This window comes from Dipodomys ordii, unplaced genomic scaffold (genome assembly GCF_000151885.1).
Source record: "Dipodomys ordii isolate 6190 unplaced genomic scaffold, Dord_2.0 Scaffold64, whole genome shotgun sequence".
In the NCBI taxonomy this organism is placed as follows: Eukaryota; Metazoa; Chordata; class Mammalia; order Rodentia; family Heteromyidae; genus Dipodomys; species Dipodomys ordii.
Genome location: NW_012267280.1, coordinates 4,886,444 through 4,903,301, shown reverse-complemented (window position 1 = coordinate 4,903,301; position 16,858 = coordinate 4,886,444). Strand labels below are relative to the sequence as shown.

General features: G+C 49.5%; 1 protein-coding gene across 2 annotated transcripts in view; it reads left to right on the top strand.

Annotated features, from left to right (window-relative positions):
* Nucleotides 1–1,473: 1,473 nt before the first annotated feature.
* The window catches only part of Rexo1 (REX1, RNA exonuclease 1 homolog (S. cerevisiae)), a 43,520-nt gene continuing 28,135 nt past the window's right edge, over nucleotides 1,474–16,858 (top strand). For both annotated transcript variants that reach the window (XR_001175310.1, XM_013022833.1), the window contains exon 1: nucleotides 1,474–1,729. Coding sequence is in view for 1 of the 2 variants with exons in the window: in XM_013022833.1 (XP_012878287.1) it covers nucleotides 1,573–1,729 (157 nt within the window). In the remaining variant the exon portion in view is untranslated. The remainder of the gene's footprint in view (nucleotides 1,730–16,858) is intronic.

The window sequence follows — 16,858 nt, the reverse complement described above, 5'->3', positions numbered from 1 at the left end:
AAAAAAAAAAAAAAGAATTTCTAGACAAGTCACTACTGTAAGAAAGCTTGGTAGAGCTTTATTAAATAAACAAGCAGGCAAGCAGACAGACAAACAAAAAGCAGACAAACACACAGAAGGGCAGGGGTACACTCTATAATAGAATGTGGGTGCTCTCATAGGGAGAGACATGCAGCTCCTTGGGCTGTTGGGGCATTTATACAGTAAAGGCAGGGGGTCTGGCTTCAAACTTAGGTAAAGATAAGTGCTTTGTCTGTGCTCTAATCACACCTGGATTTCTGAGTTTCCAGGTAAGAATGCATCCTGCCATAAAACAGATCCTTATCCTTGAGATAAGGAGGCTCCTTGCTATCTGCATTTTGGGGCAGGATTTTTCTCAGGAAGGTGTACATTCTGTCAGATAAGTGTTAATTCTTGGGGTAAGGAATGCATCTTTCAGGAAGGAATTCATCCTCTTGTCTCTCTTTGAAGCAAGGATGGCCCTTCATGTTTCTAAATACTATATTTCTGAGTTGCTTTCACCAGGCCTCAATTTCCTTAAATTATTCTGTTTCATTTTCCCCTAAATGACTTTTGTTCCCTTAATCTTAAGGGAAGTATATGAAGGAATATGTCCTGTATTTGCTGTAAGTTGACTGTGCCTCATTTTCCTTTATCTATCCTGATTCAGCTTCATTGATTTGGAATTCATTATTTCATTCAATTGTCCCATATCATGGATTCTGTACCTGGCTGGCTCTTTCAGGGTCTGGGTCCTGGTCTGTAGGCTGCTCCAGTCTGATGAGCTTGGCACTTGGCACTGCAAAGTGTGTGTGTGTGTGTGTCGGGGCTTGAACTCAGAACCTCAACGCAGTCTCTTGGCTTTTCAGATCAAGGCTAGTGCTCTACCTCTTGAGCCACACCCTCATTTCTGACTTTTTACTGCTTAGTTGAAGATAAGAATCTTAAGACCATTCCTGTCTGGGCTGGCTGAGATCTCAGCCTCTTGAGTAGCTAGGATTTAGGTGTGGACCCCCTGCGCCCAGCCCCAGGTTGTTTTTTGAGTGCGAGCCGCGTGTGGGTACGTCCTGGTAGGTACAATAGATCTAACACCTACCGCAGGATTCACTTCCTCCCCTAGGGGGCGCTTTAAGACGCTGTATTAGTGAAATGCAAATAACATGCAAATGACTACAACAGGTCTCAGGGTCTTTTTTTTTTTAGTCAGGCGCGTGGTAGACAGTCCGGGCACCACAGGAGCCTGCACTCAAGAGGCCGGCAAAATACCAACGTTGGTACCTTTAAGAGTCTCGAGGGGCCATAAGCAGGGAATCCCGAGCCTTCTCAGGGTTCGAGCTTCTGGGTTTACCGTTCACTGAGACTCCGCGGATCAAGATATTTCTGGCCAGGCGCGCCGCGGGCAGCCCTTCCCGGAGTCCCTTGCGACGGCGTCCCGGGAGCTTCCGGGGGCCTCGGAGCAAGATGGCGGTGGTGGGGTCCGAGAGGCGCGGGCGGCAGCGAGTGAGGCGTCCGTGAGGGGGGGGCCCGGGGGCCCGGGCGGCTCCGGGCCAGGGCCCCGCCGCGGGACGAATCATGCTACGCTCCACTGGCTTCTTCCGGGCTATCGACTGTCCATATTGGGCAGGGGCGCCCGGGGGGTCCTGCCGGCGACCTTATTGCCACTTCCGGCACCGCGGGGCCCGGGGCCCTGGCGCGCCCGGCGGCGGTGGAGCGGCGCCCCCCGCAGCAGGTAATGCCTGTTCGACCTCCGGGTCTCCGCTCCCCGCTCGGGTCCGGGCTCGGTTCACCCGCGTCCCGGCTCCCCGCCCAGCCCCTCTCCCCCCTCCCGCCCCCCACGTTCGCAGGTGACGGTTCCCTCCTCCCCCGCCCCCAGCTGGGCTCGGGAGGCCCCGTTCTGGGACCCTCCGTGCAAGGTGGCTGGGCCTCTCGAGTTGCTGTCTCCCGCGGGTGTAAGCCGTACACAGCGTACCCTGCGCGGCTGAGACGGCGCTGGCACGGCCCCGGAGCGCTGGGGAGGGGGCTTGGAAAACCGGGGCGCCCAGCGCTGGACAAAACTTGGGACTCTTCCTACCCCGTACTCCCACGAGAAGGAAACCTTTCCGGCCCCCACGTGCTTGTGGCAGCCCATGTTTATTTCCGGGACACTTTTCACCCCTGGGCCGCACCCCTAGTTAGCGGCCACCGCTGTCAACACTAGTTCGATTTTGAGTTTAGTGGCCCTTGAAACGCCATCTGCTGTATTTCAGACACCAGCAAACAGGGAGAGTCCTATCTATTTGCCCGGGAGGGAAGATGCCTTTTCTTTGGGGTGAGATCGCCCCACATCGAACTACCATGCTTATGGATGTCTTGACAAGTCTATGGTGAGACCCGAAAGGGTTCTGGCAAAATCTTTCCTTGTAGATGGAGTTGAGATGAGACATTGGGAAATGGAGCAAAAAAGCAGAGGAAGATCTAGAGGGAAGGAGGATTAAGTGTGTTGTTATTCGGGATCTTCTTCCCCACCTTTGTCCCTTGGGAATGACCCTCCCTTTTCATCCCAGATCTATGTATCTTGTTTCATTTCCACCATTCTGTCTCCTGGGCCCCTGAAAACAGTGGCTTTGGTCTCAGGAGTTTCTTAATTTAAAAGAAGAGCACTCAGCCCAGTGACAGTGGCTCACAACAATTAATCCTAGCTACTCCAGAGGCTGAGGTGTAAGGATCATGGTTTGAAGCAGCAAAGTTTGTGAGATTCTTACCTCCAATTAATCAGTCAGAAGTGGAGCAGTGGCTTAAGTGGTAGAGCATTAGGCTTGAGCAGAGAAAGCACAGGGGCAGTGTCTAAGCCCTTAGATTAAGCTCCTGCACATGCGGTCCCGCACACCCCTCCACACACACACAAAAGGGGAGCACTCTAATTAGGATTAGGTAATAGCCTTTTCTTTGTCAGAAATTTTTTTTTCCCTTTCTCCAGTTTCTCAGGTAAATGTGTCAAGAACACCTGTACCAGTTGCCTTACAATGCATCCACTGTCTGGCTTCACACCTGGCACCCAGCATCCTTGCTCTAAGAAATGTAGAGGATCCAGAGCCACCTAAGTTGGGGACTTTAATCTTAGGGACCTGCTGCTGTGGAAGAAAGAGTTGGCATACCAAGATGTCTCAGCCTGAGGTGGCAATGCACAGGAAATTGTAGTGCTAGGCTATTCATTGGTGGAGAAGGCACCGTTTTTCTTTTTTTTTTTTTGCTTGGTTGTGGGGCCTGAACTCTGGGCCTGGGCGCTGTCCCTCAGCTCTTCAGCTCAAGGCTAGTGCTCTACCACTTGAGCCACAGTGCCACTTCCAGCTTTTTCTGCTTATGTGGTGCTGAGGAATCAAACTCAAGGACTCAGGCATGCAAGGCAAGCACTCTACCACTGAGCCACATTCCCAGCCCCGAAGGCACCGTTTTTATTCTATCTGTTTTTATTTTTTGTTGGTGGTAGGGCTTGAACTCTGGGCTAGGTACTGTCCATGAGCTCTTCAGCTCAAGGCTAGCACTCTACCACTTAAGCCACAACGCCACTTCCAGTTTTCTGGTGGTTTATTGAAGCTAAGAGTCTCATGGATGGGCTGGGAAGGTGGCTCAGTGGTAGAGTGCTTGCCTTGCATACTTGAGGCCCTGGGTTCAATTCCTCAGCACCACATAAGCAGAAAAAAGCCAAAAAAAAGCCCCCCCAAAAACTTGTACAGTTTCCTGCCTGGGCTGGAATTGAACCACGATCCTCAGATCACAGCCTTCTGAGTACCTAGGATTACAGGCGTGAGCCACCTGCGCCCGGTTATTGTTTTGTTTTGTGCCGGTCCTGGGGCTTGAACTTAGGGCCTGAACTTAGGACTTGAACTTAGGGCCTGGGTGTTCTAACTAGCTTTACTTCCAGCTTTTTTGGTAGTTAATTGGAGATAAGTCTTTTCTTGCCTGGCCTGGCTTCAAACTGTAGACCTCAGATCTCAGCCTCCTGAGTAACTAGAATTACAAGCCTGAGCCACCAGAGCCTGGCATAGTACTGTTTTGTCTTTTTTTTTTTTTTACTTTGTTACTTTTCATTTCCTGTGGTGTTGTTTGAGAGCTCCTGACACACAGATGTCTCACTGGGCATTGGACTCAGATCCTCACCCACACTAGCTAAGCACTCACCACTAACCATTCTAGTTAGTGCCTCCCAAAGGATTAGTTTTGAGGATTAGTTTCCCCATGGAAAATGCACCTGCCTACCTTTTCTCAGATCTTCATTTGCCTTCTGCAGGGAGTCAGGATCCTTCCAAACTCAGTTCTTGCTGTGTGGGTTTTTTTTTTTTTTTTTTTTGCAAGGGTGGGGGAAAGAGTCAGTCGTGGGTCTTGAACTCTGGGCCTGGGCACTGTCTCTTAGCTTTTCAGCTCAAGGCTAGCACTCTACCACTTGAGCCACAGCACCACTTCCCATTTTTCTGAGTGGTTTATTGGAGATAAGAATCACAAGAGTTTCCTGCCCAGGCTGGCTTTGAACTTCAATCCTCAGATCTCAGCCTCCTGAGTAGCTAGGATTACAGGCTTGAGCCACTGATGCTCGGCTTGTGTGGGGCTTTTCTGTCACTGTTTTCACCTCATTGTTCACTGGGCCACCCTCAGGAAGCCAAGGGAAGGAACCTCCTTTGTTGGAGATTTCAATAGGTCTGAAATGACCATCCTCTGCTGCTGTCTTGGTGGATGCCTTTTCTTTCATCCAGCAATTATTACTGGTTTTGACTTCTGCTGGTTCTGACTTCAGTGCAGGGTTTTTATTCCTGTGTGTCTCCTCTTTGCTTCCACAGTGGACAATGAAATACACCCATGGGGTTCTTGGTAAGCAGAGCAGTAGCCTCCTAGAACTGAAGGTGTAGGGGTTGTGCTGATAGCCAGTCGTGGAGCCCTGGAACCCTGTGCTCAATTTGCCTGTCACTGTGACTTTGTGAGCTGGGTTCTGCATTGAAAAACTGATGAAGAAGGGTGTTCACTCCATATTATCATCACTACCACACCACTGGCAAGAGCAGGTCTGAGGCTACCAGGAGCTGTGGCACATGAAGATGGAGGAGATCCCGGGGCACAAAGGGCATTGGAACAGGGCTGAAAGACAGCAGGGTGAAGCCTTGGCAAACAGATGGGCCAGTGCCACTATCCACCTAGAGCAGCAGGGCTAAAATACTTTGAGTTCCCTCTGAGCTTTTATCCCTTGGCTGTCCAGCTGTTTGGGGCTAGCTGTTGGGTGAGATGCAAAAAGGGGCCAACTTGGCAGCTCTTGACCCTAAAGCCATGGCTTCCTTGATATGATAAGATGGGAGTCAGGGTATTGGCAAGTTGTTGTTGTTGTGAGTGTGTGTGTGTGTGTGTGCGCGCGTGCGTGCGTGTGCACTTGCATGTGTGCTTGCTTGTGCTTGCGTGCACATGCATTTGCACGCGCCAGTGTCAATCTGGGCCTTGGACTCAAGGCCTGGCCATTGTCCTTGAGCTTCTTTTTGTGCAAAGCTAGTACCCTGCTAATTGAGGCACAACATCACTTACGGCTTTTTCTGAGTAGTTTATATTAGAGATAAGAGTGGAAAGTGGTGCTGTGGCTCAAGTGATAGCTCACCTTTAACTGAAGAGGTCAGGGACAGTGCCCAAGCCCAGCATTCAATCACCACAACTGACAAAAAAAACCCCAAAACAGGGCTGGGAAGGTGGCTCAGTGGTAGAGCGCTTGCCTTGCATGCATGAGGCCCTGGGTTCGATTCCTCAGCACCACATAAGCAAAAAGGAAAAAAGCCGGAAGTGGCACTGTGACTCAAGTGGTAGAGCGCTAGCCTTGAGCTGAAGAGCTGAGGGACAGCGCCCAGGCCCAGAGTTCAAGCCCCATGACTAGATCCCCCCCCCAAAAAAAAAACCAAAAACCCAAAACATTAGATTTTTAGGGCTGAGAAGGTGGCTCAGTGGTAGAGTGCTTGCCTTGTATGCATGAGGTTCTGGGTTCGATTCCTGAGCACCACATAAGCAGAAAAAACCAGAAGGTGGCTCAAGTGGTAGAGCGTTGGCCTTGAGATGAGTAGCTGAGGGATAGTGCCCAGGCCCAGAGTTCAGGCCCCATGACTGAAAAAAAAAATGTTATGAACTTTTCTACCCAGGCTGGCTTTGAACTGCAATCCTCAGATCTCAACATCCTGAGTTAGAATTACAAGTATGATGCCCAGCCTTTTTTTTTTTGGTGTGTGTGCACCTGTGCGAGCATGTACGTGTACGTGTGTGTGTGCGCATGCCAATCTTGGGGCTTGAACTCTGACCTCTCACTTTCACTTGGCTTTCTTTTTTCTTGGGCCAGCCCTGGAGCTTGAACTCAGTGCCTGGGCACTGTCCCTGAGCTTTTTTTTGCTCAAAGTTAGTGCTCTACCACTTGAGCCACAACTCTACTTCTAGCTTTTAGGTGGTTAATTGGAGATAAGAGTCTCACAAACTTCCCTGCCCTGGCAGGCTTTGAATCAAGATCCTCAGATCTCAGTCTCTTGAGTAGCTAGGAGTGGGCCCCTGGAACCTGACTCACTTCTTTTGTAGCTTTTTTTTTTTTTTCCAGGGCTGAGGTCTGAACCCAGGGCCTTGCGCTCGCCAGGTGGGCACCCTTCCGCTGAGCTAAACCCCCAGCCCCTTCTGATTCACTTCTTTTCCACTCAAGGCTGGTGCTTTACCACTTGAGTCACACCTGCATTTCTGTGCTGTCTATTGTGTAGTCCACACAGCCACCTGGGGAGCATATATCAAGATCATTGCAGCAGGGGACTGCAAGGTGACAGCCATGACAGCAGTGTTTATAACTTTTTCTGGATGGGGCTATAGATTGTCAGTAAAAGTGCCAATTCCTAGGACAGGCACTGTGAAGGAGGTTTAGGTTAGCACATCCTCATCCTGTGTAAAGGAATAGGGTTTGGTGGAGTGATGTTCCTTGGGGAAGGAATGGGATGTATAAGAGAGGCAGCTAGGATAGGGACTAGGTATAGGGCTGGAGGGGGTATGGAAGTGTCAGATGGACCACAGCTCCATGGGTGGGCACAGTTCCCCTGAGCCTCCCAGTACATGGCATTTATTCCTCTGATCCTTCAACTGCGGACCTCGGGTGGACTCTGAGGTCCTGCCTAGGTTCCCACAGCATGTACCAGGACAGTCCCTGTCTGTGCTACTCCAGCTCCTACTGCTAACACACCTGGCCCAGAACCACTTGGTTTCCAGTATGGAAAGGTCCCAGCACTCTGTCCTGGAAGAGATAGAATTAAGAGACTTGACTCTACAGGGAGCCTGAACCAAGAAGAGGGAAAGAAGCCAAGATGAGGCACTTGATTACTTCGGTTTTCCTTCTATGAGCTGTCTTGGGACAAGAAGGGACCATAGCAGTCTCTGGCAGTCCAGGATTAGAGGGAGATTGTCAGCTGCTTTCCCATGGTAGGTCCCAGCCATCAAACAATTGGGGGTGGGGTGTTTGTCACCTGTGTGGGTCTCTTAGAAACCTACAAGGGGAGCCTGTTTAGCTCTTCCTAGGAAGGGAGCTATAGCATGGACTTGCCTATGGGGAAGAAGTCACTTTGCAGAGAAACATCCATGAGGGTTTCTGTTACACATTGTAGAGCTAGCCAGGGTCTGCAAGGACCCAGGATATTCTTACTAGCTGGTTGGTAGCAGTAGGCTAGAGGCCAGCCACCGCTATGGTCTAGGCAGGAGCTGTAGCTGGTGGAGGAACAACACTATGGGCATGGGCCATAGTGTTCTGTGCATTGTAGGGTTTGGAGTGGATCCCTATTTCTACTGACTGATTAGTTACCTTGTTACTCCGCCTGAATGACAGCCATAAAGATTCCCAAATGTTAAGTATACGCCAGAAAATTCTGTTCAACAATTTTTTTTTCTTTTTGTTGGTTGTTGAGCTTGAACTCAGCCTGGATGCTGTCCCTGAGCTCTTCAACTCAGGGCTAGTGCTGGACCACTTGAGCCACAGTGCCACTTCCGGTTTTCTGGTGGTTAATTGGAGATAAAAGAGTCTCATGGGCTTACCAGCCTGGGCTGGCTTTGAACCTTGATCCTCAGATCTCAGCCTCCTGAGTAGCTAGGATTACAGTCATGAGCCACTGGTGCCCAGCTCTTTCTTTTTGTCAGTTGTAAGGCTTTAACTCAGGGCCTGGGCACTGTCCCTGAGCTGTAGCTTAAGGCTAGCACTCTACCACTTTGAGCTACAGCACCACTTCTGATTTTCTGCTAATTGGAAATAAGAGTCTTACAGATATTCCTGCTTGGGCTGGCTTTGAACTGTGATAGATCCTTAGATCTCAGCCACCTGTGTAGCTAAGATTACAGGCATAAGCCACCAGTGCTTTTGTGAGTCTCTTTGCTTCCTGGGAACCTGAGAGTCCCTTGTGGCTTCAGGGTTCCTCCTAACTTGGCATAAATTCTGGTGTTCCTTTGTTCTCTCTGCCTTGTAGAAGTGGGATTAGAGGGCAATGGTGTTTCTCCAAGGCAGTCTTCTTTCTTTCTTTCTTTTTTTTGCCAGTTGTGGCCCTGAACTCTGGGCCTGGGTGCCGTCCCTCAACTCTTCAGCACAAGGTTAGCGCTCTACCACTTGAGTCACAGCACCACTCCTGGCTTTTTCTGCTTATATGGTGCTGAGAAATCGAACCCAGGGCCTCATCATGCAAGGCAAGCGCTCTACCACTGAGCCACCTTCCCAGCCCTCTTTCTTTCCTTTCTTTCTTCCTTCCTTCCTTTCCTTTCTTCCTTCCTTTCCTTTCTTTCTTTCCTCCTCTCATTTTTTGCTGGTCTCTGGGCCTGACCTCTAGGCCTAGATGCTGTCCCCCAGCTCTTCAGCTCAAGGCTAGTGCTCTACCACTTGAGCCACACAGCACCACTTTGGCTTTTTCTGCTTATGTGGTACTGAGGAATCAAACCCAGGGCCTCATGCATGCAAGGCAAGCACTCTACCACTGAGCCATCTTCCCAGCCCTCAGTCACCTTTGATAAGTGTGGTAAGGCTGAAGCTACCTCCCTCCTGACTGCAAGAAAAACCTGGGTCAGCCCAGCTGGAGGTCCAATTTCCAATATTTGCCTTTTGTATGAGTTGCTGAGGTTTCTTTTTGTTATTGTTTTGTTTTATCTTGTTTTTGGTCATGGGGCTTGAACTCTGGGCCTGAGTGCTGTCCCTCAGTTCTTCAGCTCAAGGCCAGCACTCTACCACTTGAGCCACAGTGCCACTTCCAGTTTTCTGGTAGTTAATTGGAGATAAGAGTCTCACAGACTTTCCTGCCTGGGCTGGCTTTGAATATTGATCCTCAGTTCTCAGCCTCCTGAGTAGCTAGGCGTGAGCCACCGGCGCTGGGCTGAGTTGCTGAGGTTTGCTGGATTGGATGTGGTATTTATCTTAGAGAACCTGGATAGCATAGAAAGGTCCATGCATGGCTGTGAGTTGGGCTCGATGCCTTTCAGACTTAGAATGTGGTGTCATGGCCACAGCTCACAGGTAAAATTGAACTCTGCTATATTCTGAGTTGATTCCTTTACCTGGACCCTTGGACCACTGGGTACTCTGAGAACTTGGCTTCATGGTTTGTTCTGACCTGTCATTGTACTGCTGAACTGGAACCCTTAGGATCTGGGGGATTTGAGAGCCTCTACTTTGTATGGTTAATAAGACAGGAGTCTCTGAACTATGAACCTACTCCTAAGGACCCTGGGCCCTATCTGGGGACATTTGTGACTGGCTGTTACAGCTGGTGGTATGGAGTGGGTAGAGGAGGCTGGAGACACTTGCCCAGCACCCTGCATTGCCCTGCAGTGACTACGTGGTCTACAAGGACAGAAAGAAACAAGGAGCTCCACTGCTCCTTCTGTCTGGGTACTCAGGGTAGGGTCTGCTGGGACCTGTGGGGAGCTTAGGGAACCTATGCAGGTGCTTGAGTTTGCCTAATCTCCCTGCCTGCTCCAGGGATTCCACACTGGAGGCACAGATGAGTGCAGTCGATGGAGACCTTGGGTTGCCAGATTTAGGTGACTTGCCTTGCCTTTCTGTATGCAGGGTCAGTTCCAACTTGAGGTGGTCTGGTCCCAGCATAGCTCCCTTAGCCTGGGTGATCTGTGCACAATGGGCTTGTGTGTTGTGAGTGCCATGAAGGGGCCCAGGGCTCCCCCCCTCCCCCACAGGACCCTGTATTTCCCTCCTCTACCTTCAGTGGCCCTTTGCATTGTACAATAGTGAGCAGCCAACAGTTAAGCAAAGTGTGTGTGTATGTGTGTATATGATAAACATGCACACATTGTATTTTATTTATTAAAATGGCTTGGGAATAGCAAGTCCAACCTTTTGTTTTATTTTTTTCTACCACTTGATCCACTTTGGGCCCTTTTTTTTTTTTTTTTGGTGGTTAATTGGAGGTAAGTTTCAAGGACTTTTCTGTCTGGACTGTCTTCAAACCGCGATCCTCAGATCCCAGCCTCCTGAGTAGCTAGGATTACAGGTGTGAGCCACTGATGCCCTGCCCTTTTAAAATTTATTATTATTTATTATTTTTTTTGAAACTGTCTTCTCACTAGCTTGCCTGTGCTGGCTTCAGACTCATCTTGGACTAAACATTGTCCTGCTTTTGAGTAACTGGGATTATGGACCTGTGCTACCCTGCCGGGCTCACAGATCACTTTTGAAACATGAAATATGTTAGGGCTAAAGAAGAAGTGAGGGCTGGGCGCTGGTGGCTCACGCCTGTAATCCTAGCTACTCAGGAGGCTGAGATCTGAGGATCGAGGTTCAAAGCCAGCCTGGGCAGGAGAGACTGTGAGACTCCTATCTCCAATAAACCACCAGAAAACTGGAAGTGGCGCTGTAGCTCAAGTGGTAGAGCGCTTGCCTTGAGCTGAAGAGCAGAGGGACAGCGCCCAGGCCCAGAGTTCAAGCCCCACGACCGACAAAAAAAAAAAAGAAGTGAGTATGGAAGAAGCAGCTGGTCTCTGAGGCTTCCTCAGTGGCTGAGTCCTGGGGAGCGGTGCATCGTGGTGGTTGCAGGGGCAGTTGTTTCTCACAGGGCTTGTAGCATCCAGATGTTCTCTAGAATAGCCATGAGGATGGAGCTTCCTGCCTCAATTTACTGGGGGGCCCAGACCTGTGTTCTCTGGGGCTGATGCTTGGCTTGAGCATGTGTACTTGGAACACAGATGCTGGCCCTGGTGCCTCTAAGAAGGGCCTTTCCAGCCAGTGTGTGGACTCAGGACGTTCCTGAGGGACCAGACGCATGGTAGGTGTGACAGGTGTGGAGGCAGTAAGAAAAAGGCAGGCAAGGCTTCAGGAGAGAGCAGCTGGCATGCAGTGTTGTAGTGTCAGGCAGTTACTGATTTGTGTTTGGAAGAATGAATAGTAGTTTACCTGGTGGCTGGATTACCCAGATTCTGGGCAGGGAATTAGCCTGTAGAAAGGCCTGGAATGAGCTGGGCACTGGTGGCTCATGCCTGTAAATCCTAGCTACTCAGGAGGCTGAGATCTGAGGATGGCAGTCTAGCCCAGACAGGAAAATCTTGAGATTTTTTTTTTTTTGGTCGGTCTTTGGGCTTGAACTGTGGGCCTAGGCACTATCCCTCAGCTCTTCAGCTTAAGGCAAGAGCTCTACCACTTGAGCCACAGCGCCACTTCCGGCTTTTTTCTTTTTGCTTATGTGGTGCTGAGGAATTGAACCCAGGGCCTCAGGCATGCAAGGCAAGCAATCTACCACTGAGCCACCTTCCCAGTCCCCCACTTCCAGTTTTCTGAGTGGTTTATTGGAGATAAGAGTCTCATGAAGTTTCCTGCTCTGGCTGACTTTAAATTGCAGTCCTCAGATCTCAGCCTCCTGGGTAGCTAGGATTATAGGCATGAGCCGACGCCCACCTAAGAGACTCTTATCTCTAGTTAACCACCAGAAAATGAAGTGGTGCTGTGGCTCAAGTGGTAGAGCACTTGCCTTGATCTGAAGAGCTCAGAAACAGCACCCAGGCCCAGCGTTCAAGCCCCATGACCAACCAAAAGAAAAAAAGAAGAAAGGCCTGTAATGTTCTCGTGCCCTAGTTTAAAGGGCTGCTTGAGAGCTTCCAGTAGATGCTGGAAGGTAAGGTGAGGCAGCCCCAGCTTGCTGCAGCCCTAAGGGCCAGCAGGCAGGGCTTATCACTGATATACTGGCTTGTCTGTGCACTATAGCATAGGCTTAGGCCTGCTGCTATGGTCCTAGTGGCCTTCAAACTGTTGAAGTCAAAGGCCACAGGGCCCAAATAGTTCTCCTATTTGCTTCTGGGAGCTGGGTAACCTGCAGCAAGTGTCTGTTCTTTTTCTGGCATCTCCTGTCACCACAATGGCCTCCAAACTGTTGAAGTCAAAGGAAAGGAACCTATCATGGCCAGGTGCTGGTGGCTCATGTCTGTAATCCTAGCTACTTGGGAGGCTGAGATCCAAGGATTGCGATTCAAAGCAAAGGAAAGTCCGTGTGAGACTCCAGTTAATGACCAGAAAAGCGGAACTGAGGCTCAAGTAGAGCACTTGCCTTGAGCTGAAGAGTTCAAGGACAGCACCCAGGCCCAGAGTTCAAGTCCCATGACTGACCAAAAAAAAAAAGGAGTCTACCGTAGGGAGGTGGATCTAAGAGCTATAGAGGCCATCGTCTCCCCCTCCTTCCTACTATGGTACAGATGTGCCAGGTGTAGGTAGTTCATTCTACTGGGACAGTTTAGGAGGGCTGCTTGGAAGAAGCTGACTTTGGAGCTAATGAGATAGCATGAGTAGGCTGCATAACACCTATTCGGAGCCCTTTGTGTTCAGCATACACTGGTCCTCCTTGGTTTTGGGTGGGGAGAACCATTGGCTATGGAATGAATATTGGCAATATTGGCCCAGCTTGAAGTGCGACTCTGCAGTATCCCAAGCACCAGCCCATGTCAAGCAATAAAATTGTGGCTGCTTGTGTGACTAAACTGAGTGTACTTTTGTGTGTGTGTGTGCCGGTACTGGGGCTTGAACTCAGGGCTTTGAGTTCTAGCTTGCCTTTTTTTTTTTTTTTTACCATAACTCATGTACTCAAGCTACACCTCCATTTTAGTGTCTTGCTAGTTAATTGAAGATAAGAGGCAATTTTCTGCAGGGTTGGTTTCAAACCTTGATTCTCACATCTCAGACTTTTGAAGTTAGAATTTTAGACATAAACTTACGGTGGTACCCTACTCTGCATGCTCACTCTTTTTTTGTTCGTCGTGGGGTTTGAACTCAGTTCTTTTCTTTCTTTTTCTCTTTGTGCCAGTTTGGGGCTTGAACTCAGTGACTGGGCTACCAACTCCACTTCCAGCTTTTTGGTGATTAATTGGAGATAAGAACCTCACAAGCCTAGTGCTGGTGGCTCATGCCTAGGAGGCTGAGATCTGAGATGGCTCAGAGCCAGGCAGGACAGGAAGTCTATAAGCCTGCCTCCAGTTAACCACCAGTAAGCCAGAAGTGGTGCTGTGGCTCAAAGTGTAGAGGGAAAAAGCTCAGAGACAGCACCCAGGCCCTGAGTTCAAGCCCCACAACTGACCCCCCCAAAAAAAAAATTTAAAAACTTTCCTGCCCAGTCTGGCTTTGAACCATGATCCTCAGATCTCAGCCTCCTGAATAGCTAGGATTACAAGTATAAACCTTACTTCAAACAATTTTCTTTTCCTTTCCTTTTCTTCTTTCCTTCCTCCCCTCTCCTCCCTACTTTTCTTTATTTGCCAGTCTTGGGGCTTGAACTCAAGGTCTGGACACTGTCCCTAAGCTTCTTTTTGCTCAAGACTAACACTATATCCTTGCTACAGCGCCACTTCTAGCTTTTTCTGTACCACATTGGGTACTGAGGAATTGAACTCAGGGCTTCATGCATGCCAGGCTACATTCCCACATATCACTAAGCCACATTCCCATTCTGCTGGATGTGATGGTCCTGGACCTGATTCCAGGGGCTGTCCCAGTGGAGTGAAAAGCCCAGCATGGTCCCAGTCCCCAGATTCCCTCTGAATACCTGGAAGATACTGCCCTGGCTCCTAATGCCATTTTAAGCTGGGGTGGGGAACTTCCTATGAAATCCCACTAGAAACCCACTTTGCTCTTTGGGAACTGATGAACATGCTCTGGGTTAAAAGACTACTTTTTGTGTATGAATGCTGGTCCTAGGGCTTGAACCCAGGGCCTGGGCCCTTCCCTGAGCAATTTTTGCTCAAGGCTTATGCTCTGCAACTTTGAGCCACAGCTCTACTGGCTTTTTTGGTAGTTAATTGAAGATGAGAGTCTCATGGACTTTACTGCCTGGGCTAGCTTTTTCTTTTCTTTTCTTTTTTTTTTTTTTTTTGGGGGGGTCCGGTCGTGGGGCCTGAACTCTGGGCCTGGGCACTGTCCCTCAGCTCTTCAGCTCAAGGCTAGCGCTCTATCACTTGAGCCACAGCACCACTTCCGGCTTTTTTCTTTTTGCTTATGTGGTGCTGAGGAATCGAACCCAGGGCCTCATGCATGCAAGGCAAGTGCTCTACCACTGAGCCACCTTCCCAGCCCTTTCTTTTCTTTTTTCTTTTTGTTTTGGTTGATTGTGGGGCTTGAACTCTGGGCCTGGGTACTGTCCCTCAGCTCCATCTCAAGGCAAGTGTTCTACCACTTCGGTTTTCTGGTGGTTAACTGGAGATAAGAGTCTCATAGTTTTCTGCCTGGGCTGGCTTTGAACCAAGATCCTCAGATCTCAGCCTCCTGAGTAGCTAGGATTACAGATGTGAGCCACTGGTGTCCAGTTGGACTAGCTTTGAACTGTGATCTCAGCATCAGATCATATTTTAGCATCTTGTAGGATTACAGGTGTGAGCCACTGGTATCCAGCAGAACATTATTACTACTACTACTACTATTATTTTTTTTGTGCCAGTACTGGGGCTTGAACTCAGGGCTTGGGCACTGACCTGAGCTCTTTTTTTTTTTTTTTTATTGGTGCCAGTTCTGGAACATGAACTCAGGGCCTGGGCACTGTCTCAGAACATTTTTGCTCAAAACTAACACTCTACCCCTTGAGCCATAGTGACCACTTCTGGAATCAAACCCAGGGCTTCATGCATGTTAGATAAGCACTGTACTGCTAAGCCACATTCCCAGCCCTGCTACTTTGAGCCACAGGTCCACTTCTGTTTTTGTGGTAGTTAATTGGAGATGAGTATCACGGACTTTCCTGCCTGGGCTGGCTTTGAACTGCCATCTTCAGATCTCAGCCTCCTGAGTAGGTAGGATTACAGGCATTGAGCCAACACCTGGCTATTTATATTTACACACACACACACACACACACACACACTTTTGGTCAGTCGTAGGGCCTGAACTCTGGGCCTGGGTGCTGTCCGAGCTCTTCAGCTCAAGGTGAGCACTCTGCCACTTGAGCCACAATGCCACTTCTGGCTTTTTCTGCTTATTTGGTGCTGAGGAATCTAACCCAGGGCCTCATGTGTGCAAGGCAAGCACTCTACCATTGAGCCACCTTTCCAGCCTTAAAATATTCTTTATGTGGACATAAAAGCAATCAATACCCATTGTGGCCGCTTCTGGGGGCAGGGACAGAAAGCTACATTTGGCTTCACCCTACCTGTTTTGTCCTTGTATTCAGCATTGGAAGTGCAGTGAGTTCTTGTCCGGTGTCCCTCCTGCCAGCAGATGTTGAGTGGTGAGTGAAGGTTAAGGCTGCTCTTTGAGGTCCCTGTCTCAAAGAGCTGAATTGGCTGGTATCCCAGGTCTGGCTGGGCAACTTTTCCCTGGATCTGATAGTGTGGCTCCACCTGCTAGGAGGTCGTGGCATTGTCCAGTGGTGCCCTTTGAGTTGATCAGAAAACCCTACATTAGGCCCCATTCCTTCGTGGTGGGCTTCCTGGGAGTGGCATGGTTCTGCATGACTCAGGATCAGGGAGGCTTGAACACTGGGCCTGGGTGCTCTCCCTGAGCTCTTCAGCTAAAGGCAAGTGCTTTACCATTTGAGCCACAGAAAACCACTTCTGTTTTTCCAGTGGCTGATTGGAGATAGAGTCTCACAGACTTTCCTTGTCTGGGCTGGCTTTGACCTGTGATCCTCAGATCTTAGGCTCCTGAGTAGCTATTACAGGTGTGAACCACCGACACTTAGCCCAACATTGTACTTGTGCCACGTGGCCCTGGACTCCAGTGACCTGTGCTCTAGTGTGGTCCAGGTATATGGTTGTTTCCCTAGGTCTCTGAGGCAGCCATGATACTGTCTTCTGTTCATTCAAATAAGCAGGAGTGGTCCTTAAGGATGTCTTTTGTAGGGATGGGAGAGGAGCTCCCATTGGGACAAACAGGCTTAGAAATACAGTGGCCCTCTGGGCACATCTGGTCATGCTGCATCTTCTGGCTTTCAGGGGAGATTGTCTACCAGAATCAACTACCTGAAGCTGCAAATCACTAGCTGCTGGGCCCCTGGTGCACGTCTACCTTTGTGGCTTTGTGTGTATGTGTGTCCTGAGGCTTGAACACAGAACCTGGGTGTGGTCCTTGAACTTTTTTGCTCAAGGCTGACATTCTGTACTTAAGCCTTAAGTCAACTTTTAGATTTTTGTTGGTTAATTGGAGATAAGAGTCTCACTGACTCCTGCCCAGACTGGCTTTGAACCAAGATCCTCAGATCTCAGCCTCCTGGGCAGCTAGGATTATAGGTGTCAGCCACCAGCGCCTGGCTAATACAAGGGCCTTTTGGGCAAAATCTTTTCTCCGTCTTTGAGACCTCATGCTACACAGGCAGCTTCCCTGGGCCTGGGGTGAAGGCTTAGTTGATCTCCACCTCTGTGAATATAATTTTTTTTTTTTTTTTTTTTT